We start from the raw sequence: 27,544 nt of genomic DNA, 5'->3' as shown, positions 1-27,544 counted from the left end.
GGTCTGGCAAAATCGTGATGCAAGTTATTCCTATAAAGAATAAATCAAGACAGTAACCTGACAGTAATAATACCGCTTAGAATTTATATTAAAAAGAATAACAATGTAAGAACTCGGTACGTTTAGACAAAAATGCCTATTTCAGATTGGTAAAGTGAAGCACAAAAAGGCTGAGTTTTACACTCACAGCGGTCAGTGTAGAATAAGCTTTAAAACCAGACATGTTTCCAACCACAGGCTCCACTGGCTGCACCGCATTCCTGCCTCTATCTGGACACTAACTTCAGCAGTACCCAGAAGCAGCACTGCTCGGTCAGTCTGTAAGCTGTTTCAGTAACATTTGTTTTGTATTTGGAAAACATAAGCCACCCAACTCAGCAAAACACAGACCAACCCCAAAAGCTGCAGTTTAGTACAAGGGAGAGTGGAGAACTTCATGAGGAAAGGCAGGGAGGATAAATCCACACTCCACATGGTAAGAGTTAGTTGTATCACCACTAGCCTGAGAGTTAAATCTGTAACCTAGCCAAGCCCTGTCTCCCGTAACATCTTAGCCCAGGCTTCCCAGACAGCTTAAAAATCCAAGCTGTTTTGCAAACAGCCAGTTAAGATGTCGTGCCAAAAAACGCCCCTGAAGTATAATCTCTGCTTCATAGTAAGCAACGGACCCCTTTTGCATTTAAGCTGTGAAGACCGTGACTTTCTAGCTTCAATCCCACAGCGGGGCTCACCTTGTCTGGAGCATCTTCATGGACTGCATGGCCACACTGAGGGAGGACCTGCATCTGAAACTTCCCTGCGGATCAAGAGAGTCATCACCGGAGCTGCTTTTTAAGTGGTCTTGGTTTCTAACAGCAATGGTTTAGACAAGCAGTTCTTGTGCATGCAGGAAACAGCAGACACTACACCCTTAAAAGCACTGTGAATTTATGAACTCTTCTAACAAGGATCTCCCATTCTTTACAAACAAACCTCACTAAACCTCACTATATGCATCGGGCAAAGAGGGACCAGGGAAGGCACAAGAATCTAAAGCAAACTGTACAATACACAGAGCAGACAGTTTCAATAGAAAGCAAGGACTGGCTGCTTAATTCATCTTCCCCAGGTGTGACTAGAGGAGGTTCCCAGGAGTTAAAACGAAGCTAAACTTTTTAGAGCTTCTCGACAGAGGAGAGACTACCTTTCAGAGCTGAAACTGTTATCAGATCTACCTTAATATAATGTTTAACCTGCTACCCAATGCTACTTTCCAGTACTGGTTGCGCTGGAAATCAATGAAGCTGGGATGGGGAAAAAAAACCCAACAAACCAAAACATTAATGCAGATGCTGAATCTTGGTCTGTTGTCTGCCAGAAACACCGGGAGATCAGACAGTTTTGGATGGTCCCAAGTGTTCCAGCTAGGAACATCAGGAATGTAGTTAGAAAGGGAAAAAACAGATTAGAAAGAAATCCTCACAGACAATCATTCTGATTCAAGAGAAGTGTGGCAGCCCCGTTGCTGGAAACATTGAACACGAGACTGAACAAAAACCATGGCAACAACCCTTCGCAAGTTCTCATTCAACGTTTCCCCTCTCAACTTCTCCACCTTTCCTCCAACCACAGACAGTTAGAGAACACTTTGGGATGGACTAATTCTTTACTGTACATTTGTTTCGATATAGACTGCACCTGGTAAGAGGCCATTCCAGCTACCTCTCGTTCATGTACCCATAGCAACAAGCTATCATCCAAAAAGAGCATTACAGTAAGGATAGAGTAACTATATCAAATATTTACCTTGCATCTGCCCAATTGTTAGATCTTTATCCAGTCTGTCAACACCTACAAGCAAATAAACAGATGTGTTGGAGAAAAGCCAGAGAACATGACTGTCTAAGCAGGGCTTTACTCAACATTTTGAGAGAGACATTTGGCTTGAAAAACTCAAAAGAAACATCATCTCTGACACCCACAAGGCCTTTTCACTGCTGCACCTCAAGACAGTAAAGGGACAGGAAAGAATCCCAGCCAAAAATGCAAGAACACATCCTTCCCTACAAATTGAAAGGGTATTTTTCTTGTTTATCTTGGTTACACACTTAATTTCCTATCAAGGCACAAAAAGGGCCTACAGCTGGCTCTAGAACATCGATAATTTGACTTTCAGTTGAAAAGTTCAAATTGTGCCCATATCTGTAGGAAAATATCATAGTAGTGGAGGCTGAAGGGCAGCTTGGATCTGTCCTGTTTGCTCTTCTTCCACGTCATACAACAAAAACACCCATCCAACAGCAGCAATACATGTGCTATTTTGATATTGGAGACTCTGAACTAATTCCAGATCTGCACGGATCAAACGGTCTGGTTTATGACATTTCAAGATACACAGAAAAGTCAAGGCGGAAGAGACAGATCTGCTAGTCTCAGAGAAAGACATTAGCCAAATGCTGACCCTATGCTTTAAAATACAAGTGGGACATCACTGAAGTGAACAGCCACTGAACCTAAACAGGACTGGAAGAGACACATACCAGCTAAAAGCAAAAGCTTTGGAGTTGGACAGCTTAAGAAGAGGTTAGATAAACCCCTGAACCAGCCATCCCAGTACTTTTCTGTTTTCGCCAGTTCAATTCGCCACGTGTATAAGTGCTCCTTCTTTGTCTGCAGGGAGGAGAGAGAGCTCTGCGTTAGTGATCAGTAAAACAGCTGAAATAAAATGAACTCAGAGTGCCACTTGGAAGTATATATAAAAAATACTGGCTCCCTCTGGTGGCTTACACACTTCCAGGAGATGACCCTCCTTGCTCCTAAATTTCTCTCCAAATCGCAGCCAAAGCACACAAGTAGGGAACAAGAAAGTCAGAAGGAGCTACACCTGTAGATCGAGAGAAGGCTGCAGTATTCAGGGCACTCAATTTGCTATTTTTTACCAGCACAAATAGCTCATAAATTGTCTGAAAGTCCAGACTTGGCTCTCACTTAGGTGATACAGTAAAAGGGGCTAAGCTGGCTACAATGACTTTCCTCAAGGAATTTACATTCCTAGGTTGCAATTGCCTGCACGACCTCCTGAACGCTACTGTGCCATGGAAACGAACGGAAATACCACAAAGACTCAGAAAAGAGCATTCCTCATTCAGGCCAGAAGCCCCATTTCAGGCCATATGCACTAAATCTGTGAGCATCTGAGGAAAGAAAACACACACTTTCAAGTGACAATCCAAGACAGAATCAGTGGCACGAGACAAAGGAGAAAAACAACAGTGACAATATAAAATTTTTGGTCCCTGGAGTTCCTCCCTTTTACATTAGAATGATTTGGATAACTACTGGCTACTTCTCTTGCAGGGGAGCATCCTGCAGACACAAGCTGAAAACACAGCAAGAAACTCCCTACCTCTGTGTCATCTTCTTTCTTCCTTTTGTTGACAGAGCCTCCCCCTTCCTCATCCTCATCCTCCTCCTCCTCTTCTTCAATAATACCCTCCACTATGGCTTTAGGACATTCAGGACTGGCAGCCCCTTCACACCTGTGAAAATAAACCCAGAAACTGATTCCCTGCCAAAACAAAACAAAATCAAACCCCAACCAAACAGTTTTTAATCTAAAGTAGTCAGCAATTTCTCAGATACTGGCTGAGAAAAATCCCCCCAAGTTTAAAAGTAGCTGTGGATGAAAAATACAGTCATGACTAGTCATGGGACCGAGTGCAGCACATAAATCTCAGTGCAAATATAAATGCAAACAGCTACTTAAAGGAGGCAGAAGTGGTCAAACAATCAACACCAGCTTTTTTTAAGGGAGCACAAGACATTTGCAAAGGCTCCAGGTATGGTAAGGATTAGAGCGGCACAAGCAGGTTACTCTGATCCCCCCAAACCCACCTCAGATCACTCCCGAAACGCAACAGATAATTAAACAATTTCTAAAAGGAAGTGAAAGATACCATAACCAGAAGGCCGACCCGACTTAGGGCAAAATTTCTGAAGAGGCATCAGACTAACACTTATTTCTTAATGTGTGCGGAAAGGCAAACAAACCAAGGAATACACAACCAGCAGTAGTTAACTTTTTAAAACATGGCTCTTGGCGGATTTTGTCCCAGGGAAATTTTGACCAGGTTTTCTCCAAGTGCACGGTTATGATTCGGTGCTGCTGCTGGTATCAACTGTGATCAAGTGATAAGAAATTTGTATTTGCTAGAAGAAATTTTCACTTCCAAGTGCGTTCATGCTCTGTAGCAATGGTATTGTAAAATAGACAAGAGGATTTTAAGAACTTTAAAAAAAAACAAACCACCTACTGTTTGACTTGACCAACCATAGAAACTCTGGCAGATTCAAGATTTCTTATTTGTCCACTTTTTACACTAGGGGAAAAAAAAAAAAAATATCGGAAGAAGGGCAGAAATAGTTACTAAACGGAATCAGTAAGTAGCAGGCCCAGAAACAGGAGCAAAAGCACTTTACCGCTCACAATTTCCCCAAACCATTCCCAAACCTGCTGTTTTCAGAAGGCGTTCGGAGTGGCTCACGCTACATGCCGACTTACTTGAAGCCCCCGTTGTCACTGTAACTGTGAATTTAAGAGACACGTGGGAGAAGTGCTGACGGGGAAACAGTGACATAGGGTTATACCCATTTCATCACAGGGGACAGGGAGAGCTCAGAAACTACATGGGTATTTGGTAACAGAACTGGGCTTCCTGTAGTCCAGTCTACAAACTTAACCACGAGGCCTCTCCCTTTCAAACTCAGCTGCCAAATGTATAAGTGATTCTTGCTGAATCGGAAATAAGTCCCATTTCTTACACATGGGATGGATGTCTCAAGCTTCTTCTGTAACGGTTGGCACACTTACAAGGAAGCTGCAATTCATACCATGAAGTTTTCCATTAGTTGAAGCTCTTAGAGGATCCTTCTCCAATGCCTAGCCAACTCTCCCAGGAAATTAATTATCTTTGAGACCCCTCTCTCCCTGTCAAATTAGCCAACGAATTGGTGACAATAGTTGGGGAAGTGAGCACACAAGGAGAAAACAGACAAATTAGATAAACTTTGTTTCCTTCAGGAGTCAAACTACAAGGACAAGCGATTTTGGAGACTGTGTAAGCCCATCCATTACCTCCACTCAATGGCATTCTCAAGTGACTTGAATGTTTTGGGACGACTCCTTAAGAAGTTCTGCATGCTGTTCAACGCATCCATGGCTGTACCTAAAACCAAGTATTTTAACTTTATGTCATCTGACGAAATAATTCCCGTGTCCCTCTATACAGAACTGGCTACCAGGGAACACTCTCGGAGAGAGCTGGAGCTCACTGGGGATTTAATGCTGTTACAGAAAGTACAGCTTAGTACTCCTAAGCCCACGGTCACACCTGCTCCCACATTAGAGAATTAATATTTGAACAGGTAGGATGTTCAGATAGTAAGAGAAGGCAGTAACCACTCATCAGCACCATGCATTATATAAAAAGCCACCCATCTCCCCACTAACAAGAACATATTGCAAAGAAATTATCAGGAAAATAGCAAACAGAGGGAAAACATCTGGGAAAAGCAAAAGGAGGGGTCACACTAGAAAGACTTTTGTGTAGGTAGCATCTGTTAGGAGGATGGAATTGGCCTTGGTTTAAAAACCAGGCAAAACTTTCTGTATTCAGGGATTTGGGGATTAAAAAAAAAAAAAAAAGATCAACGTTGAAGACAGAACCCCATCCAAGGGAACAGAACCCCATCCAAGGGACACACACTTACCTTCCACAACATCAATCATGCACAGACCCAGTAAACTTGGCACCAAATTTGCGACCGCCGTGTGCACTGCGATGGCACCCCCCATGCTGTGTCCAATCAGCATAATAGGGGGAGGAAGGTCCCCATACAGAGCTTCAACCACGTTTCCAACATCTCTGCCAAATTGAGATAATAGCATGGTTGGCATCTCTACCTTGATACATCTCTGAAGCAGATTTGTACAATGGGAGGAGAAAGTACAGATCCAAGACAGATGTTCGGCTCCAAATCCTCTCTGAATGCTCATTTAACCCACAGGTAATTGAGACAAGTTTATTCTCTTATCACTGTTTCATCTAGGCACCAATACAGGAAATCGCTCAAGCCAATACCTTCCTGAACAAGCACGTCATTTCCCTTTTTATTAACAGAAAGCGCTCATTTAAAAGAAATCCCCGAAGAGAACCTTTTATATTGACATTAGCCGGTAGGAATTTTAAATAAAAGGTGAGAAAGCTGTCAAATCCTCTTGCATGGAAGCGTAGACTAAGAAATTCACCGTTCTGAAAGGAGAAACCTTTTGCAATTAAAGAGAGAAAATAACTGAGCCCTACTGACCAAGGCAAAGATAAACAGCACTGAGCACAAGCAAAAAGATCCAGACTCTCTATGAGCACAGATACTACAAGGCAAGGGGCAATTTCCCTGTCCTTTCCATAAGGCACCTACTTTAAACTGAAGCTGTCACTGCAGTACGTGAAAGCTGGCTGGTGCGACTCACAAAAAACAAAACAACAGCAGAGCTAATGACTGAAATCTACTGAAGAGCACTGTAGTTCAAGACACCCAAATTGGCTTTCCTGACGAAAACCATTCAGAGGAACCAGAGATCTGAGCAGTATTGCAACTAGAAAATGAAAAACAAGTAAAAAAAAAAAACAAACCCCAAAACAAAAAGGTCAACCAGCTTGTTTGCTCTGTCAGAGAAAATTGCTTGAGGATTTGATAAAAAAAAAAATGAAAACCAGCTATAATTTAAGGCTCCCATTTAACAGCTATTCAGGAATAACTTTCAAGCTCTTTGCTAAGAGGAGAGGAAGGTTTCAAAACAAAAGGAACTTGTTTTCCCTGCACAGTAGTGCTGCTCCAGATCTAAAAAATTCTAATCATTTCATACAGCATCTCCTCAGGACAATAACATATCAGGATCTGACAAGCCATAAGCAGTAGCAATAAGGTATACAATGGAAGTCAGAACACATTTCACACATGGCCTCCTCACAACAAACCAAGTGGATTTGTTCATATGAAGGTTACAAAATCCTTCATGATTTAATTGTAGTCGTAGCAAAGACTCTCTTTGTACTAAACGCGGACATAACGTAATTTGCTTAGCAGTCGGTATTTGCTTTTCTTACAGCTTTGTCAAGAGAGGGATTTGCATCCCAAAGCAGGTCGTGGTAGTTTGAAAAAGCAACTCCCTCCACGCTTGAAAGTCTCAGTCTGTGACCCACACTTTGGGGATGCTGCCAGTCCAAGGCGAGCATGCTCTCAACGCTCGCTCGCGGAGCGGAGGAAGAACCACACTGGTGATTTCAAGCTAAAATGCCAGTTATGTCTGAGGAAAGCATTCCCCTTCTATTAGGAAATCTCCAGCAAGTGTTATAGCGTGTTGCAGGTTTAAAGTGTTCACTGCAATGAAGCCACTGATCTTTAAACCGAGTTTAAAAACTGAGGGCATCTAGAGAACGACTCCAGTTTGGAATCTGACTCAGCTGGAAGAGTCAGGTATAGTTTCAAATAAACTTCAAACTGTCCCAAAATGGAAGGAAAAGAAGGGATAACTACTAGAATCACGTGAAATGAAAACTATCTTCCAGCTCCCTTGAATGAAGGTTGTGTGTCCTCAAGTAGTCGTTCAATGAAGGAAAGAAAATAAAGGTTTGTGAAAAGAGAACTACTGAAGGGAGAGCATAAGCTTCCTTACTTTGACATAGTCTCTGCAGACAGATCTTCAGGATTCCTAACTTTCGTTTCTCCTGAAAGAACAAAAAAAGTTAATTTCACATAAGCTGGAAACCTTCAGCCCCCTCAGGACTTAGAGCAGCAACTGTACAAAGCTTTTTGGCACAGTTATTAAGAGCGAGCCTACTGCAGTTAACATGAATAATTAAGAAACCTGGAATTAATAGGAACGGTTGGTACTTTATCGCATTATAGCTTCCGGGTAGGAAACGCTCCCCATAACTGTTCCATATTTGCAATGTATCTTAAAACTAAAGAACAGACTTTATTTCTAGTGCTAAAGACCACCTATAGGTTATGAAAATCTGAAGGAGGGGGTTGGTGCCAGTACGTAGGAAGGAACGAGTCCACCACCACCTCGCACAAAGGTGCGGGGAGTCTCAGCTTCTGGCACGTGAGGACAGGTGGCTGTGGAGCTCTAGAAGCCACTTTTCCAACCCTGCTTTTGAATAAAAATTGGGATGCCTTAAGGATGCTTTCTTAGTCATCTTGGGAGGGATTCATTATATCTTCTTTAAAAAATGAGAGCGTGTAACATGCTTATGTGATTTTAAATTTATTTATTTTACTTACCGTGGCCTCGGAGATCTAAAGCCACAATCCTACACTGAATCCTGTTAATGATCGCAGACTGCAAGAAGGAACAAAGATAATATAATTTGCAAAGTACCACACCTCATCTACAAAAGGATTAGCAACATTAAGCACTCCCTGAAACAACAGCAAAGGCTCGGCTGGTGCGACAAAAACCCTCTACTGTCATCAAAGTGGCTGAACCTGGATTGCAGGAGGTGTCACAGAAATCAAGCAAGAATATTCCATATAAACTATCCTTAATTAACCAAAGCTTCATCCTTTCTACCGCTGTTAATGCCGTCTCCGAGGACATTTATTTCACTGTGCATAAGACATTATGTGTGTTTCCTAGGATAATGAATTCAAGCTCTGTAGCAGCTCTGAAAACTGAAATGCAGCAGTGGGATTACAGACACCAAAGTAATGCCCCCCTTCCCCAAGCCCCACACGTTACAAAATTAGCCTTGGCTATACAGCAGACATGAAGATGAAGCAGCTGCTTTGCAGCACACATTCAATTTGCTCTCAAAGAACAGAATTTTACAGGAAGGCTGCAACGTACAAAAATTGATTAGTCCAAAGGGGTCGGGGGGAACAAGTGAGGAATCTTTTTAAAGCAAGGGAGGGCTGCAATACGATTGTGGCTCTATTTGTCCCTGACAGCTCAATTTACGTAAGTTATTTCAGGCATCACAGTGATTAAGTGGGATTCTTTGTTGAAAGGAAGACTTTTGTGTTAAGGAATCATTGATTATTTAAATAACAGCCCTGCAGGAGTGGGGGAATTTGTTAAGGCGTTCTTAATAGAACCACCTACATTATGGGCAGAGATCTGAAAGCTAGCCAGTCCTCATATTTTGGTTGTTCAGCTATTCAACTCCTAAATGACTGTAGCAGTTGCTCTCCCAAAAACCACTGAATCCACAAGTTAGTATTTTAGAACCCCTAAAGACACCCTGAAACCTCAATCTGCGAGGCGCATATGCGCCTAAGCAATAATTTAACTAGTCAGAGGAGCAGCCTGCTGCTAAAAATCAAACTATTGTCAGTAGGGAGTAAGGGAAGAGGATCATCAACTTGATGCAAGAGAATGGGAAGCTTTCCAGTGCCCTGAGTTTTATCCAAATAGGAGTTCTTTGGCCAAAAGAAGTAAACACACATCACCCAGGAAGTTACCAGGCCAATAAGCAACAGAAGAAAGGAGCACGCTGCTCCCGCAGGCTGTTATTTTATTTATAGATGGTTACTCTCAATGCTTGCCCATTTGGGTTTCTTCTTGTTTTTTTGGGGGGAGGGGTGGTTGGTTTGTTTGGTTTTTTTTTTTAAGTTTGGGTTCATCTCAAACATTTAACACTTGATTGCTTGGGACAAATTTTCATTTCAAAATGCACAAAGGAAATAATTCTATAAAAGCCACACAAAGGCATGAGCTAATTGTTTATTCCAATATGGAATATTGGAATATTCAATATATAATAGCCAATAATCCAATATAATATATATCCAATATAATCCATATAATATATATCCAATATATATAATAGCCAATACAAAATATTACATATAATATTCAATATATAATAAACAATATCCAATATTGTTTATTCCATTATGGCAGTTTATTCCTCCAGATGCAGTCTCAAGTGCAAGGCATAAATCTATGTGAATCTTGTCTATGATCAAACTTTGTTAATTGCTAACAGTAACATAAGCAGCTGGTAGCTGTAAGGTACAGCGTTATAACTGCAATCACTCCGCTAAATTCAACTCTGGAGATTTTTAAATGTAAAAATGGTATTGGTGTGGCTATTGGAAATGAAGAGCTCTAGAGAGGGTGGAAGTGCCTTGTAAGAAGCCCTTAACTCAGAAAAACGTGACTTCATACCTCTGCCTCCCATTAAAAGCAGTGACCTTCACTACATCTGTTTAAGGCACTTGTATACGATAACAAAACTGAACTAGCAGAGGAAAAGACATCCGTCCATCTTGGCAACTAATGAGCTACAAGCAAATAACTACAGCATTTAGGAAGACAGAGATTTGAAATTTCAAGTTCAACAGTTTTAGGACCCAGATATGCACTAGTCTCCGCATCAGCTCAAGCTACAAATGAACTGTTAGGTGTAAAGCCACTATTCAACACCAAAATTACAGCCCGGTTAGCAAAGTATTTTTCTAACGTGTCTCATCATAATGCAAGATGGTTTATGATTACACCATCAGGATTAATCAACAGTAGTCATGTTGGGAATTCAAGAGCAGTTGGTAGTGACTCTTGTAAAATGTTCATTCTTGTTACTCGTTTGAATCTCTGCTTAAAGGCTAAGTGATCTACAGCCCACCAAACTGCTAAAAGGTAACAAATACGACGCAGCCAAAGGCACAGGGGAGACGTACAGACTTCATCTCTCCAGTCGCACTTCCATGAAAGTCATCCTATAGCATCCTGCTGTTAAGGGCACCAGACAGCTCAGAGAGTTCCTGGCTTAAAAAGGTCCCAAATAAAAATCACACCCTGCAAGCGATTTTACTTTACTTGAAATCCTTTAAAAACCTTTTCTTCCTTAAATCCCTTTATTTTTTTAAAGGGAATGGGTAGGGGGAGGAATTTTGGTTTGGTCAGTCCCCACGCTCGCTCCTATTGACACCACCTCAATTTGTGTTTCGGAGTTGCTTGAGCACCAAATGAGATTTCTCGACAAGTCAAACAGGACCTCAACCATGCAAAGATAATATTGTCACGATGAGATAAAGCTGTTGAACTTTCACCGGTAGTCATGGAAAAACAGCCTTCCAAAAAAAAAAAAGTATATGCTATGATGAGAAATGTCTCGGCACTTCATTAAAACACGCAAGCTATTTGGCAGATGTAGTTTTGGTTACTGCTGATAATTAAAACCTAGATGATAAACCTTTGCATGTGCTTTGCCTATTTATTAAAATACACTGACAGTGAAATATTTAGAAGACTTGAGTCAGGTGCGCACCAGGAGATTATAAGACAGTTTTCTGAATTGATTTTGCTGTGCTTAACACAGCTGAACGGTTAGTTGCCTTCCACACTCAGGTGACTATATTTGCATCCATATACACTTCTATAAAGCAACAGCTTACTTACAGTAAACACAGCCCAGGAAAGAGCAGAATGGCCTCCACCATGTAACAGCAGTAAGACAGGCCCCTCCAATCCGCTTTTGTAAATTCGAAAAGTGTACGAACAGTTAAGGACATTTCATAGAGTTATTTGAAGTACGTTACTTAGCTGAATGTATTTTGGAGCCAACAGTGTTTTGTTTCTACCCTTGTGTATGTACCCAAGGCCTCATTTCTGCCTCTGATCAACAGGCATGTGCAAGCATAACCTCAACAAAACTTAATTCCAGTTTCAAGAGTTGTTTTCCTGCTGCCCAGGTCTCCTGCTCCCTGTAATCCACACATCTCCTGCCTGCACCCTTTTCCCCGTGCACAACAGTGAATTGAACAACTACGAGAAAAAACAAACCAGGATCAGCATGCACATCAGAGCATGTACTTTTGGAGTATTTTCCTATTATTGCCAAGGAAAAATGTCAGATAAGCCACTAAACAAGATTTTTAGGGCAATATAATTACTCTCTGGAACATACACAGCAAAGACGCTTCATTATGGTAGCTGAAGTCCCCTTGTAGTATATACGTAGACACTGAAAAATCAGTTTAACTATCACTAAAAACAGTGTCACTTCAGGAAAGGCACAGAACCGGGAGTTGCGAGAGCTGCGTTCAGTGCCCCAAACTGTCACCAACAGATCAGACAAGTCACTTCACCCTCTTCCGCTGTTCTCCCTCTCTTCTTGAAGTGGACAAAAGCATCCCTCTGAATCTAACCATGCTAGCTGCGGTTACTGACCGAGCTGTTCATCGTTTTTCTGCTGAACAGTGCAGTGCCCTTCGGATCTGCTGGTTGCAAACAGTTCATGCAGGTGTTCCCTATATAATTTCAGTTACAGTGAGCTGTGTCAGCTTAAATAGTTTCATCAGCTGGGGTTTGTTCACACAAGGAGATCTGATGGAGCAGTAACACGTAGCTGGGGCAGAACAGGGGGCACCAACACCATTTGTTAATCCAGCTGCTTCCACAGTACACATCTGTCCACAAAGTTTCACATGGGAGCTCAAGCTTCTGTTAGAGGTCATAGGTAACAAAATAAATCCCAAATAACTAAGATTTGCTTAAATTTGGGATGCTTATGTACACCACCTATCCAAATAGGTCCATTATCCTTTTTATTTTATTATTTATGAAGCCTCAGAGGTGTGTACGGCCCTTACATCAAAGGCAGACAAGGTACACATCATGAAGAATTCACAGGATCAATTGGACAAATGCAGTTAATAAACACAAAATAATGACAAGCTTAGCAAAACAACAAGGAGAGAGAATTTTCTCATTTCAAAGCAACACATGCTACTGGCATTAGAGAAGTAATTACTAAATTGGTATTTGGAGAGAAATAGCTTGAAAGCTTGGTTTTCCTAACAGCCAAGCTAGAATATGCATGCTTAAAAACTATGGAACTATTTAAACTACAAGGCTGTGTTATTTAAACACAGATTAAAATGTTTTCATTTTGTATTTAGGTCAAAAGACCTAGAAGTACCTCTCAAATCTGCTTTTGTCAGAGCTGTAGGCAGAGGTAGGACCGATGGGAAGTCCTGTCCCAGTACCTTCACACACTGTACTTGTTGGGACGCTCCCAGTTAGCAAATGACCTGGATACAACAGCGGTTTGAGCACGGCAAAGAGGATGACTGCCATCAGCTGGATTAAACAGTAACTGGAAGACTGGCAAAGAGGAGTCAGCTTGAAAAGAAGTATAAAGAAACATGAACATTTGCAAAGGGGGCAGGGATCTTGGAGAGGGACCAGCTGCAGTCAAAACCTGCTTTGACGCTGCCAGAAGAATCCCTGATGGCATCACCGCCTCCGCCTTGGCCACAGCGAGAAGCTTCCCCATCTGCACACCAGCTAGTGGACTGACAATTTGGGGTGCAACAAGTAGGGACCCACACCTCAGGTATGTGACCTCATGTGGTGCTTTCTCAGTGTCATTCGCATCAGCAGGAGCAGCGTGGGCAGCATCCCCATCTCCCACAGGAGATGTGCACAAGTAGGAGATCCTGCAGTCCCAGAAGAGACCATGTGCGTTTGTCACCCACACTTTTTGGGGGTGCATATGACTGTGCACGTATGTTTGTTCGTGTGCGTACAGGAACAGAACTTCCTGGGATTACTTGCAGAAAGGCGTTTAGAAATTTGCAGGTATTTATTAACATCTAAGTGGTTAGTGTCGAGGTTTATTTGTTGTACTGCTGATAATTCCGAACATACAGTTCGCTGATTGCCAGTTAACTACCTGTGGTTAATTAAAAAAAAAAAAAAAAAAATAAAAAATCAATAAACAGCTTTGATCCTGATATGGTTTAAACTATGGGAACTGATGAGTATTTCCCTGCAAAATATGTTATTGAACTGTTGGCAACACTTTTTAAAATTAATTATTAGTAAAGAAGCAACACCAGGAACTGACCTTGCTGGGTACATCTTTAGAAGGGATAGCTCTAGTTACTGATAGTGATCCCTACAAAAGAAAAAAATGGAAGAGGAGAAGAAATACATGAAAAAGATGATGAGAACCCTAATAAACTCAATGATAAACTTAAATGTGATAATGCCCCAGTCACTGAGAATAAGAAAAGTTCAATCTAGAAAAAAGGATATATCCTTGCCAGTTTCATTTTCTACCACAACGTCCTCCATAGATTCAAAGTACTGGCTCCAAAGCACTGGCGAAAAATCACGCTTTCTTCCAGGGCTGCAAGACAAAAAAAATCCCCCAAAATCACTAAGAGGTATTTTTAAAATCTTTCCTTTAAATTGGCATACAGGCATCATTACATACATTGACGAGAATACACCGGTGTAACACAGCAGTTTAGGACTGGAAGCAAATGATGCATCAGTGAAAATTCCCATACGACTACAATATTAAGCAAGTTTATGGTCAGTAAAGAAATCCTCCTTCCCCCCCCAGCTCCAATTGTTGCTCCTATTGAGGAGATCACAAAGATGCATAGGAAAACCAGTGGAGACACAGAGAAGAATATTTTCCTTGTAAAGCAATACCAAGGAAAACTGAATAAATGGCAATTTAGACTACACAAACCTAAGCCAAGGGAAAAGAAAAAGCACAGGGCACACAGTGATACTGTCCCAGTACAACCTCCCGATTTGCAGTGACCCACAGATCAGGCACTTCAAAAGTCAGAGTCAAAAGTCATTAAATACCTTTGTACTTAATGGTCTTGCTCTAGCCTTAAAGCAAGCCTGATGCTGACATGACTGGGAGCACTCCAGTGCCTGGAACACAGGAAGCCATCCTAAATTTATGACTCAGCCCATGAATCATAATTAAAAAAAGAATATATCCCTCTCAGAAGTCACCTTGACAACAGGGTATTGAAAAGCAGAGTGTCAGCTATCTACTGAAGGTTACTACTAATTTACCATGTACTACTTGTCATGAGATTACAACTTTCCTAGAAATCTCCTCTAATTTTTGGAAGAAATATCATTCAAACAGAAAGTCAACCTGTCCCAATGGCTGAGTGGCTGGTAGAAAAACTATGGAGAGAATTGAACAGTGTGGTCTATAGAAGAAACTTAGAAACACTGTTGGGAGCAGAATAAATAAAATCCACCAGGTTTAAGTTAACGGCAGCAAGTTTTAATTACAGCTCAAGTTTCCTCGAATTTATTGCAACGGTTAAAACTTTAATGTATTTGTAAATAGATCCAGTATTTAAATACTGTATGTAGGGCAACATCAGGACTGTGAAGGAAAAGAACAAGACGAAATTAATTTGGTATATGCTTCCGTATCTATCCTGCCTCAGTTAAGTATAAGGACCACGAGAACAGCATTACAATAAAGATCAATAAACACTCCTCAAGCTGCCTTCCTCCATGTTCTTAGTGCTACACAGGCAACTGTCTGTGATTCTGAAAACATCCTATAATAAAACCATTTTGTTAGGAAGGATGCTAGCAAGTCCAGCAACACAAGTAAAAGGTAGTGAGTCGAAAAGGCTAAAGTTATTAAAAAAAAGATTAAAGAAAAAGAAAGGTAGGATCTTTAAAAGCTGTATTTTAAATTAAGGATCATAACAACAAGACTGCGTAACACAGACGCCACATGAGAATGAGCTTTCAGGCTGCTGTTTGCTCCAGGCTTTGCACTTATTCCCAGGTTGCTGTAATTCCTTTAGAAGTCATAATCTACCCCTACAGAAACACTGCTTTACTGACATCAAAAAAAAAACAAAAACACAAAAAAAACCCCAGGAAGATAAAATCTGGCTAAACGCATTCCAATCACTGAAGACTTCTGCATGCCCAATTCTACCCAGCACAAACTAGGGAGCTAGTGCCCAGAAGCAAGATTTCTTTTTCTGTCACATCATTTGCCAAGTACTGATGAACGAGCAGCGCACAGGCAAGAAAATCGTAACGGTGCACACCGGGGGAAGAAAAGGTGCTTTGGAGATGGACTGAAACTATTGTGTTAAAAGAGGAATCGGTGTGATGAAAGATTCGGACACCAGTGCTACCTGTGGACTGCTTCCTGCCTAGTAAGCACTTCTACCTGGAGAGGTTTCCTCCTTTTGTATAAGCTGGCATCTTCCTGCCAGGGCTCCCCACGCCCAGGAAATCATACCTGAACAGAGGCAGTGAAGTAAAGCCTGGTTTTCCCAGTCACACATTTCCAAAAGGTGAGTCACAGTCGTTATTCCCCATGAGCAGTAAGACTCATCTCCTCTTTATAATAAGGCTAATTTCTGCCGCGGTTTGTTGACAGGTACATCGCAAAGCGCTGTAACAAATTATACCTTAAATTAGCTGCTCCTGTAGTACTAATGTCAGGTCGCATCCAGCACTTTAGGGAATGCAATTCCCCTAAATTATTGGGTGAATGCAGAAGACCTGTTCTGCGGACATCGTATAAACCAGCACTCTCAAAGGTGCCCAGTTGACAAACCAATTTATTTTTTGCTTCCATCAAAAGGTGCAGCTGTACCCTCTCCTTGTATCTCCATTACTAACAAAAGGCTCCGCAATCAGAATTTTCCTGATGACTCAGTTGATGCAAAATCTGTTTCTCAGGCTGATATTCGCTCAGTAAGGCTAAAAGAGTAGTGCTTAATTTTGGCAGTGACATAATTAGGCTAGATTTGAGCCCAGTATACAGGATGAATAACAGTGCACCATTTTAACAGGCTTTTTGCACTTCACCTCTTCTGGGGGAGGCAATCAGCACAGAATATTAAAATCAAGCACGGGCGTGGGGGGTGAAAGACCTTCACAGAAGAAAAATCTCCTCTGTTGAAGGAAGTTTCTCCTGAATTCTTGGCTTCCTAAAGAAATAGAAAGGAACAGACAAAGCAGCTTTTCAATTTTGTAGAAACAAAACTCCTATTTCCCCTGATATTTCTAGAATATGAAACATAAAACAACCACCCCCTGAATGGTCCAAATTCACTTCTGTGGGTTTCCAGACTGTCAAATTTAAATTAAATAAAATGAGATGTCACACTCCTACGTAAATCCAGAAAATATTAATCTCTTTTACTGCCTCAGCTTAATCTCATTCTCTGATTAAAGAAAAAAATATCACATTCAAACCTTCGCCTTTTAAAGAATGCTGTAGATCCGGAAGAACAGAGCAATAGAATATCAAGATGACAAGCTGTCACAATATTGGGAAGAACCAAGCACACCTGCATAGGTGTCCAAGTATCCAAGGAAGGGAGACAACATTTGCTGCGACACTGATATAACGTCCTGCTAGGAAAAAACATAAACACAAAAACTCCCAGTGCAGGTCAAGATTCAAGAAAAAACTAATGCTGAATTTCATAAGCAAGAATTTGGTATGAAATACAGCAAACTCATATTATTGATAAGAGCTTCAAGCTACCTGACTTACAATTGGTTTATCTTCTAGGACCACAAGAATCGGTATGATGAGAGACAGCAAATGTCCATCCAGCTCTGCAATGTGTCACTGAGAGATGCCAGCACAGCAAGTGCTCTGGAAAGGGTTAAGTAGGGAATAAGATATGACCTGCCTCCAAATTTTCACTATAAGCAGGATGGGGATCTCCAGAGGCTGCATCCTCAGCACTGTGTTGCATTAAGGGAGGACAGTTTCCATTACCTCGTCACATAAAATACAAGTTGCTTCCAGCCAGGGCTACTTCCACAACATCTGTGACAACAGTGCCACGATTTAATTAGGCTTTGAGCAAAAAGGAGTTCTGTGACACTGTGATAACGGTTGCCTGTTCTTGACAATATTAATGACTGTATACGCCCCTATCATATTTCCCTTGCCTGGGCCATGTATTTTTCAAGCCGAGAGTCCTACTCTATTGATTGTCTCCTTGCCTGGAAGCCATCCTAGCCCTGATCGCACTCGCTCTCCATATCATTTCTGGTTCTTTCTGGAGATGGAGAGAACTGCCCACAGCTTGGATGATTTCCCTTCTCCGCTCTTTGTATTCAAAGATGTGCAGGATGTGCAGTTAGCGACAACAAATTTCATCATCCTTTTAAAATGCAGCATTTCAACGCAGTCAGACTTTTCCACAGCATGTTACGGCTGGTTTTAGGTTTGATTGTCCTGAGTAATTCCAGGTGATTAGCAAATATTGTCATCCGCCTGGCTATATCCCTTCCAACATAATCCATAAATCTGGTAAACAGCAGGAACTCCCTGTTAACCTCCCCTTTATTGTGAGACCAGGAAGTTTGTGAGTGGACTCTCTTACCCATAAGGGAGGCAGAACATGGGGAAATGCCGGAGCAAGTTGCTGATTAATTGGATCATGCCAGACGAAGAGTTTTGGTTGTGTGACAAATTAATCCACTTTTGTGAAAGCAGGGTTACAGGACAGACAGCCACTATTCCACAAGGCAAGGGAACACAGTAGCCTGTTGACTAGTGCAAGGACATTAAACCCGTATTGTGTAGGAGAGGTATGAAATCTCATGAATCATCAGTAGCACAAGTTTGGGATATTTAGCATCCAAATTAATCATAACAAAAAGCAAGAAATGAACTTCTCGCAGTTGCATACCAACGCTACAAGCCCAAGCTGCAACAACGTGAAATAGCTTGAGCTGTCACTGATGACACCGGGCTCAGGATCTGTCACAAACAGCAAAACAGAAACTAATGACATAGTTTCTACCAGTAAGCACAGATTTTTAAGTATTCAAGACTGCCAGAGGGAATATTAAGCACAGCACTAACCAAAATCAGCTACCGATAGCCAAGCCACACAGAAAACGTTGATTAATCCTGCATGGGCAAGAGCAAATATAGAGGGACTCGGCATTGTTCCTTTTCTGACAAATGAAGACCAGATCTCAAAACCAACAAAGCCAAGTCACGTACCCAGGCACAGGGCAAGAAACTGCATTAACAGCACGGGGCACGCGGTCCTGTGAAGCGCGGTCTCCGGAAAGCTGGCGGTTTGTCGGCTGACTGCATACACCGAAGTGAGAGCGGTCGTGACGTGATTCTCAGGCATCTAAGGACAATCTCAACTTGGAGCATAGACTGTACTACTACTGCACAAGGCACTGGTGCCACCATGTCTGGAATACTTTACCTGCAGCTGGATCAATAATTTAAGGATATAACTTAAGAGGATTCAAAGAACTATAGGAGTAATTAAGACTGGAAAACAGGGCATACAGCGAGAAGCTTTACAGAGCTGGAATATTGTACCTGCAGCTGGATCAATAATTTAAGGATATAACTTAAGAGGATTCAAAGAACTATAGGAATAATTAAGACTGGAAAACAGAGCATATAGCGAGAAGCTTTACAGAGCCCGACCTGGTTAAACACAACGCCAGGACTGACGTGGGGTGGGGTGGTGAGGGAGGAGTAAAAGGGTAAGCTAAGTTAAATTCATCTCAATTACTCAGATTGAAGGGGATTTTTAGCTCGTTTTCTCAAGGAGACGTCTTCATGAGATCAGATAACCTGGAGAACTTGGTATCAGTCTCAAGCCTCTTAGGTTGACCTGATGCAGCTCTTTCTCCTGGAACTGGCAGACAAAGAGAAAAGACAACGCTCCGGTTACTGAGAGCAGCGGTACACAGTCACTGTAACGCAGCATAAACCTGCGAGGCTAGTGAAGAGGACATCTCCTTCCTTCCCTGTTCCTCCAGATTTAACCACTCCCTGTGAACAGATCTAGCTGAAAACAAAAATGGTTTTCATAGAATCACAGAACGGTTTGGGTTGGAAGAGACTTTTGAAGATCATCTAGTCCAACCCCCCTGCCATGAGCAGGGACACCTTCCACTAGATCGGGTTGCTCAGAGCCCTGTCCAACCTGGCCTTGAACACTTCCAATGATGGGGCATCCACAACTGCTCTGATCTTTCCCAGATCTTTCAGCCAGATCTGGTCCCTACCTGGCTAACTGCAAGGCCACCCAAACACATTCCAATGGAGAAGATGAAGACAAGTAGAAGGACAGTAGCCTCCAAATAATGCTTAGGAAAATGTAAGTGACCTCTGATGTAATAGTGAACCCCAAAAAGGTCAGAAGAAACCTTGTAGTTTTCCACAAAACACCTGGTGACCACAGGAAGGTGGGCAGTGGCTGATGACAGAGAAATATTTCTCTGAAGAAAAGAATTAGTATCTTTGATTTGTCATTTTTCCTAAAGCTTCTTTTTTTAGCGATACATCAACACACATTCAAAATTAGAAGCAAGCCCAATAAACAGCAGCTGTGATTTTGCACCTTCCTATGCTGAAGCAGTATTTTGCTGACCAAATATTTAAACTGACAGAACTAATTACTGCTTTTTAAAGTATCCGGCAGACCAAAACCAAAATGGATCCAACATAATAACTTTTCTAGAATGATCCTTAAACTCCAAGCCAGCTAGCCCATATAAAACTGGAATCACCAAACAAATTCTGGGCACCCTCGACAGCTAGTTTTATCCTATTGTGCAGTTTGTCCTCTTCATCGCGTACTGAAAATGTGCACATACTGCAAGCAATGCCGGAGCAACAGGAGCCCACACGGCTCAACAAATCTCTCACCAATTTTTAAAAGGGTTTTCTTTCAAGTATTTTCCTAAAAAGAAAAAAAAAAAAAAAAAGGCTGTACCAAGCAGGGAGAACCATTTTTAGAAATGCCTTTTTTTTGCGCTGAGTGTCCATATTTAAAACTACTAACACAATTAAAGAACATCACATGCATCAATCAAGACACTTAATTCTTGCGCCATATTTGAACCTGACCAAAGCAAATCAAACACAATTTATATGTAAGAACTGCCAAGGTTGACAAGTTGTATTTAAATATTCTAAAAATTGACAAGGACAGTATTTTAAGCTCTGCCTTAAAGATACTGAACATATAAAATGTTTCTTTATCTAAAAAGTTTCAGGGGGAAAAAATTGTAAAAAGGAAGAAATTAGTTGTAATTGTAATGATCGAATTACACAGATCAGATCCAATCAAGGCTGTCCAGATAATTAAAAGATCTAGGAGATCATACGTAATTTTTATTCACACATCGGAAAAGAACAGCAAATTCTTCTTCATTTCCAAAACCCATCGGGATCCTCAACTCTGAAGAAGCTAGTTCTGCAAGCAAACTAGTGAAAAACTTAAGACAAAATAAGACAGCACATGCATCAGCTGTTACAGCTGTCAGGAGCTGCTTCTGCAGGTCTCGGTCCTTTTGCTTCACTAGGGATTTTGCAAACTCCATTATTTGATTTCCCTAAAGAACTCTGACCATAAAGTTTGATTGTATTTCCATTTCAACCGTGCGATTCAAATGAATAGCTTTCAATATGCAGGCAATTTCAAACACAACCTTAGACATATTTGCTCCTTAAAATAAACGGACATTGAAAAATGAACTTCAAGTTCCTCTCAGTGGTGTGATTTTCACGTACTGCTTGAGTCGAAGAGAGGCACCATCTTCCTTAAATAGAGGCAGGAGAGCGCTACGCTAGCAAAGGCAGGTATTGCTGGAACAGTGCACGCACACGTGTGTGTCTGCAGATGGGAGGGGGCTGTAATTTAAAGGAAGCAAGGTAGCAGAAATCAATGTGCCGTGCTGTGAAATACGACGAAATTCTAAGCGTACATCTTGTGCTACCGCAAAAGCCAGTCAAAACTATGTTGCAGCAGCCATTTTAGCTATTCAGTGGTTTTACTTAAACATTAATATCCGTGTTCCACACAATCAAGGATTCAACATCCCTACTGTCTGCATTTTCACACGTGTCATTACTTTGATATACAACTGGAAGCGTGGAAATCTGCAGCTGCAAGCAGAGCTAAGATTCACAGTGATGGAGCAGAGCACTCGGCCCCATGTGACAGTTCCACGAGCACAGCACAGCTACTTGCTTTGGCCACTTTGACTTCTCGAATGAGACTCTCCAGTAAAGAGACATAAGGAAGCCATCGTGCTGGAAAATGGCAAAAAAGAATTTAAAAAAAAAAAAAGAGAGAGAGAGAAACGAGTCTATTTTCACCTATTTCAATGCAGTAATAGGTGATATTTTATTACAAACTACTGAAACATGGATTAACCTTTTAACAGCTTACTACCAAAAAGATGTAAGACTTTATTTTGGTTCAGAAGTCCTCAGTATAAATGGCAAAAGCTTCTTTGCAAAAACAATAATCTCAGAGTAAGTTTGAAAACGATGTTTTGAAGAAAGCATCCTACCCCCTAACTTAACTTTCCCATCAAGGATGGCTGAAGCTTGAGAAATCTCAGTGCTGCAGTAAATTATTTTTCTATTTTCCTACAGCAATATCGCTTGCTCCACCCTCTGCTTCTTATGATTTGCTTTCAACCACACCATACAGTCACATTAACCTGGCCTGCCTTGTAGATAAAAAAAGAAAGAATAAAAAAGAGACTACCCAACACGCTAGTCAGAGGATCAGTGCATACGAACCAAAGCATTTAGCCATGGAAAAATCAGCTTGCCAGCACTGTTCGATATTAAGTTTAAACCCATTTTAATGGCCCTGCTTCCAATTCAAAAAATTCAAAGCACAGAAATAAAACAGATTTATAAACACGAGATTTATAAACACGAGATGCTTAACAGAGCAAACTAACGTTTCTCTAAGTTTAATTATTTTTGCTTCCTGTAAAAGTCTGAATTTTAAAGGACTATTTCAGTATAGCCTTGTACATTTGCCAGCACCATAAGTCACACTCTAATTTTTCTCTGAATAATTAATCACATTCTCTTTCCGTGGCCTGACTACGGAATCTTGCACTTGTTTGTATTGAACTGCACCCCGCTAAGGCTAAACTTAGCTAAGCCTAAGTTAAGCCCAGGTAGAAATAATTTACACGAATGCAGACAAGATGCAAACAGCCACACAGCAGAAACGTAGCCCACAACCTGAATAGGGAGGCAGAGTCATACCACCAAAAAAAAAAAAAGCCCAGTTCTGCTGAGATGTATGAATGAAGTTGTTATCTACGAATGTAAATGAAATAATCTTCCCAGTTCACAGGTGTGTGAAAGCCGCTGTTGAAGTTCCACGTCCAGTTTTGGGCACTGCTGTCCAAAAATGAAAACACAGCTTAAGATGAGGAGAGGTCAGAGATCTTGGGGGAAGAAGAAAAGGTTAAAGGAACAACTATTGAGTCTACAGACTGATCAGGTTCAGAAGCAAAGGTCTAGGTGATGTTGACATCCAGCCACCCTTATCTCCTGCGAGATTCATCAGCAACCAGAGACAAGTAAATGACACAATTGCGCAAATAGGTTGACAAATTCAATTCCACGCAGTTCCGGCATTTGAAAGCGTTGACTAAAATTCTGAGCCACGGTGCCCGCTGCATCACTAAAACCAGCATCCGTTACCCACGCTCCATCTTCAGACCAATGTCGGAGCTCTCCGATGCACGACCCTATTTAAAAAGCCACCTCCCCACCTTGCTAGATCTGTCTTCCAGCCCTCCTTTGCAACACCACCATAAAAGCATCTACAGTACGACAGCTTCACCTCACCGTTACTTGTACTTTGCTGTCTCCGTATTCCACTTCTTGTCTCCTTTTTACGCTTAAGTCGCAAGTATCTCCGGAGATGCCGTTCTCGTGTCAGACGTGCAGTGCCTCACACAACAGGAACGTGACCCGTAAAGGGATTTACTCGATGTCAAAGCAGTAAACCAAAAATACAACTGCGCCATGCAACTACAACGTGATTATGAACTATTCCCTGCTGCTTCGAAGGGAAATTCTTGATCCTTAACCGCAACACCGTATTTCATATCAGTGCTTTCAGAAAGTATTTGAAAGGGAAAAAGAGAGGTTTATAGCATTATAGGACAATAGAAAAAAAACTTTCCTTCATAATAATTTCCCTAACAGAGAACGTTCAAAAACCCTCCGAAGATCAACAAGATAGGAAGCATTATATAAATTACCATATAGGATTGCTACTAACGAGCGCTGCATGAGCATAAATATTACCGAACTGCAAAAATACCCCACAGGCATACATCATAAAATCCATTTAAAAATCCCTGGAAACACTCAACTGTAATTTGTTTGTTTACCTGTGATGAGTAAGTGAAGCAACAAATATCATGGGGGTTTTGTCAGCACCTCATTAAGTTAGTAACTTAATAGCCTTTACTTTTGTCTATTTGTCTAATAAAAATTAGCACAAGGATGGATTTTCAGAAACGACAACACTGACGTGGAAAATACATCCCGCAGCATGGCATCATTTTGCAAGAACACGGCCAATTAGAGGCACATGAAAAACACATCAGCTCCTTTAGCTCACCAACTCTGAGGCCTCGCAGCAGAGCGCGGATCACCCTATGTTGCAGGAAATTAATTTTTGGCTTTTTATTTAACATGGAGACACCTGCCTTCAGGAAATACCTGACAGAAGTTGACACCAGCAGCAAGACAAACTGCAAACTGATTTTCATCCTGTTTAAGGCCACCTTAACATCAATGTTGGAAGTTTTTATATTTATTATTAAAGTAGGAATACCTAACTGAACAAGCAATGCGTCACGGTGTTTGTTCACAGTGCCGTCGGTGTACGCACTGCTGTATGGAAAGAATTAGATGGGGTGCTGACAAAGTTTACAATGCATGAAACCGGTATAAAGCACATTCAAAATTACACAAAATAACCGCAAGGAATGAGACTCTGAAGTTAAACCGGATGAAACAAGAGGAAGAAATAAAAAGTTTATTTCTTCACCTAAAACAGAAAAATTGTGTGTTTGGCAGACTTTGCATAGCACAAGGCTTCGCTTAGCTAACTCTGTTCTGAACAGAGCCAGCATAATTAAAAAATGTATTTGACATTACATCTAGCCGTGTATATACCACATAACCTTCAGCACACTCCTGTGAAATACAAGACTCTCCACACCACAAACGGGTGAACTAGTGATTTAGTGACTTGCTTATAACCCCATGGTTCAACACAACGTCAGGAAACAGAGCCCATGAGTCCCAACTCTCAATTTCAGATAACCAAGAGATACAGGAGAGCAGACAGCAGTCCTGAGAGACAGCAACCCCCTCTGAAAGTCATTCAAAACTGTTTCTTTCTAATTTCTACGCCTATTTCTATACTAATAGTACAAATTAATCCTTAAATACAACTTTTTTGCTTAGTCTCAAAGCCATGCCATTAAACACTTACATGAAACTTAGCTTTAAAATAATTCACATTAAAAGAAGTATTTGATGAAGATTTGTTAGTATTAGTTCATATACTAACTACATCAATTGTATTATATCTATCCAAATAGAATATAAATAATAAGATGTGAAATAAATGTTTTAAAACTATGCTTTAAAGGAGAGGAGAAATAGTGCTCTCCCATCTGTAAATACCTAAACAGTTTATTTCAGCCACAGTGGAGTAGCTGCCTTTTTCATTATTTCTTTTAGTTATCTGATTTCATGCACCAAGGCAAAGGAGATTTCCTGTAGGAATTGTAGGATATTTTTATCCTCCAAATAGAGCACTTCATATCGTGCAGGAATCGTGCAGCGCGCAGCTGGACCTCGCAGAGGCTAGCTCTCGCACAAGAGGCTGGCGTTCTTCCAGAGGCTCAACCCCTGCTCTTTGTCACAATCCAGACCTCATATTTTAACAACCACCTACGTACAAAAAGTCATACAGCCCTGAAAATGCATTTTCTCCAGATTTTGTAAAATGTCCATGTTTCTGCCATTCTGCTCAAACCTACGCTCTCCCCACCTTTGCGCAGGGCTGCCCAAGTGTTCTGTTCAGCATCGCAGACCGTGCCTCTCCTCAGCCCAAGCCCCCATGATTATTGCCAGCTTCCTTTGCTTCACTCTGCAACTATAACTCCCCTCCCTACAATCTAGCCATAACCCTGCTGCAAGATCATCTTGCTCTCCTTTAACCATAACTAGAAACCTGCTTGGAAGACAAGCTTCTCCCTCACACCTTTGGAGGTGAAATTACTAAGTTCCCTTCAAAGCCATCCCATTTGCAACCCATTTTCTCCCTCTGATTCATTGCTAGAGAATAAAGCTTTTGCCGAGGTTGGTCTTGTCCAGTCAGTCCTTTTTAGTTGCCATCCACACAGCTAGACACCGGTCAATCTTCTCTCACAGCTTCCAAAACATGTTCTCACTCCTGCTTAAAAGATTTGACATCTGTACCAGACTATCGCAGATTTTCCATCATCTGAAGCAGCGACTTAAGTCACTTGGCAGAGCTTACCTACTGTACAGCTTCACGTAAGTGTCTGCTGCTGAGAAATAACATTTAAATATACCTCTCTCCCCCAGCGATGCTTTCACCGACTTTGCGGTGCCACCTAGATAAATCACGACGCATTAGAGCCTCCCTTCAAACACAGATGGCAAAAAGACTCAGAGAAAAGGGCTGCTGAAGAGCAATCCCAGCACCAGCCACCCTGCCCCAGCACTGAAGCTACTCTTCGTGCAGTAACACCTTTGCCTCCCTCCTTGCCAGGGAGAGGCGGCTGGAGAAGCCCCGTCCAGATGCTGCTCTCCTGGGGCACTGGGAAGCAATCCAGCACACAGCAGGGCCAGCCCGGGGGCTTGCTGACTTCTCACATCATGTCACCGTCCAGGGAGACCCACCACGCTGTCTGCCACCTCCACTGGGCTGCCAGCCCTGCACAAAGATCCCCTCACCCTAAACCCCCCAAGAAATAGCACCCGCTTTTCTCCCTTTCCCTGCCAACTCCCCCAGGAACGAGCACCCCACCCACAGCCCCACCCCACCCCCCCAAATACCCCAGCAGCAAACACCCCAGCCCCCGATCCCCCCCCCCCCCCCCAACAAGTAACCCATCCCCCAAAGTACACCCACAGCTCCACTTAGGACAGAGCACCCCCTTTGCACAGGGCACCCCAACCTGCCACCCAAGGGTGGCCCCTCTCCCCTCTGCTGCCACCTTCCAGCGAGGAGGACCTCCCACCCCTAAACCCCCCCAATAACGAGTACCTCTCCCTCCAGATCCCCCAATAACGAGCACCCCCTGCCTCCAGAGCCGCCCCCCCCCCCAAACTGCCAGTGAAACCCCCAGGCCCACAGCAACGAGCATCCCTCACCCCCCAGCACCAAGCATCCCTCCCCCACCGCTGTTAGCCTCGTTCCCCTTCTGCTCCCCCCTCCCCCCCCCCCAAGAGCCCTCCCCCACCTCCTCCTCTCCCCCCCCGGTCCCTTCAGCCGCCCCCACCCCTCCCCCACCTACCCCATGCGCATCTTGGAGCCCGACTGGCCGCCGCCACCGGGCAAAGGGGGCCGCGGCGGGAGGCGGCCCAGGTGCAGCTGCTTCTCCAGGGCCGACATGACGACGAACGAGACGCCAACACACAAGGACACGACACGAACCCCCCCAAACCAGCCCCGCCGAACGCCTCGGCCGCCGCCAACCCCCGCCCCGCGCCGCCCCACCGGAAGCGGCCTCCCCTCACAGCGCCGCCGCGCGGCACCACGGGAAACGCAGTCCGCCGCTGCGGGCATCCGTAGCGCCCTCCCGTGGCTTTCTGGGAAATGTAGTCCGCGTCTCCGTAGGGTGCCGCGGTGCATGACGGGAGTTGTAGTC

The 27,544-nt window shown here is 42.5% G+C and overlaps 1 protein-coding gene across 11 annotated transcripts in view; it reads right to left on the bottom strand.

Annotated features, from left to right (window-relative positions):
* The window catches only part of PPME1 (protein phosphatase methylesterase 1), a 33,637-nt gene extending 6,094 nt beyond the window's left edge, over positions 1-27,543 (bottom strand). For 10 of the 11 annotated variants that reach the window (XR_012773878.1, XR_012773877.1, XR_012773875.1 and 7 more), the window contains exons 1-12: positions 27,191-27,543; positions 14,090-14,183; positions 11,447-11,539; positions 8,326-8,383; positions 7,715-7,766; positions 5,749-5,903; positions 5,114-5,204; positions 4,293-4,358; positions 3,386-3,518; positions 2,520-2,649; positions 1,786-1,830; positions 732-796 (exon numbers count right to left, since the gene is read on the bottom strand). Coding sequence is in view for 2 of the 11 variants with exons in the window: in XM_075491361.1 (XP_075347476.1) it covers positions 732-796; positions 1,786-1,830; positions 2,520-2,649; positions 3,386-3,518; positions 4,293-4,358; positions 5,114-5,204; positions 5,749-5,903; positions 7,715-7,766; positions 8,326-8,383; positions 11,447-11,539; positions 14,090-14,183; positions 27,191-27,528 (1,320 nt within the window). In the remaining 9 variants the exon portion in view is untranslated. Of the gene's footprint in view, positions 1-731; positions 797-1,785; positions 1,831-2,519; positions 2,650-3,385; positions 3,519-4,292; positions 4,359-5,113; positions 5,205-5,748; positions 5,904-7,714; positions 7,767-8,325; positions 8,384-11,446; positions 11,540-14,089; positions 14,184-14,270; positions 14,349-16,660; positions 16,779-27,190 lie in introns of those variants that run through there. The other variant, XM_075491363.1, reaches the window with a different exon arrangement.
* Position 27,544: the final 1 nt, after the last annotated feature.

The sequence above is a fragment of the Mycteria americana genome, chromosome 1, assembly GCF_035582795.1.
Source record: "Mycteria americana isolate JAX WOST 10 ecotype Jacksonville Zoo and Gardens chromosome 1, USCA_MyAme_1.0, whole genome shotgun sequence".
Taxonomy (NCBI): domain Eukaryota; kingdom Metazoa; phylum Chordata; class Aves; order Ciconiiformes; family Ciconiidae; genus Mycteria; species Mycteria americana.
Note: the sequence above shows the minus strand (reverse complement) of the source record. Positions and strands in the feature narration are given on the sequence as shown.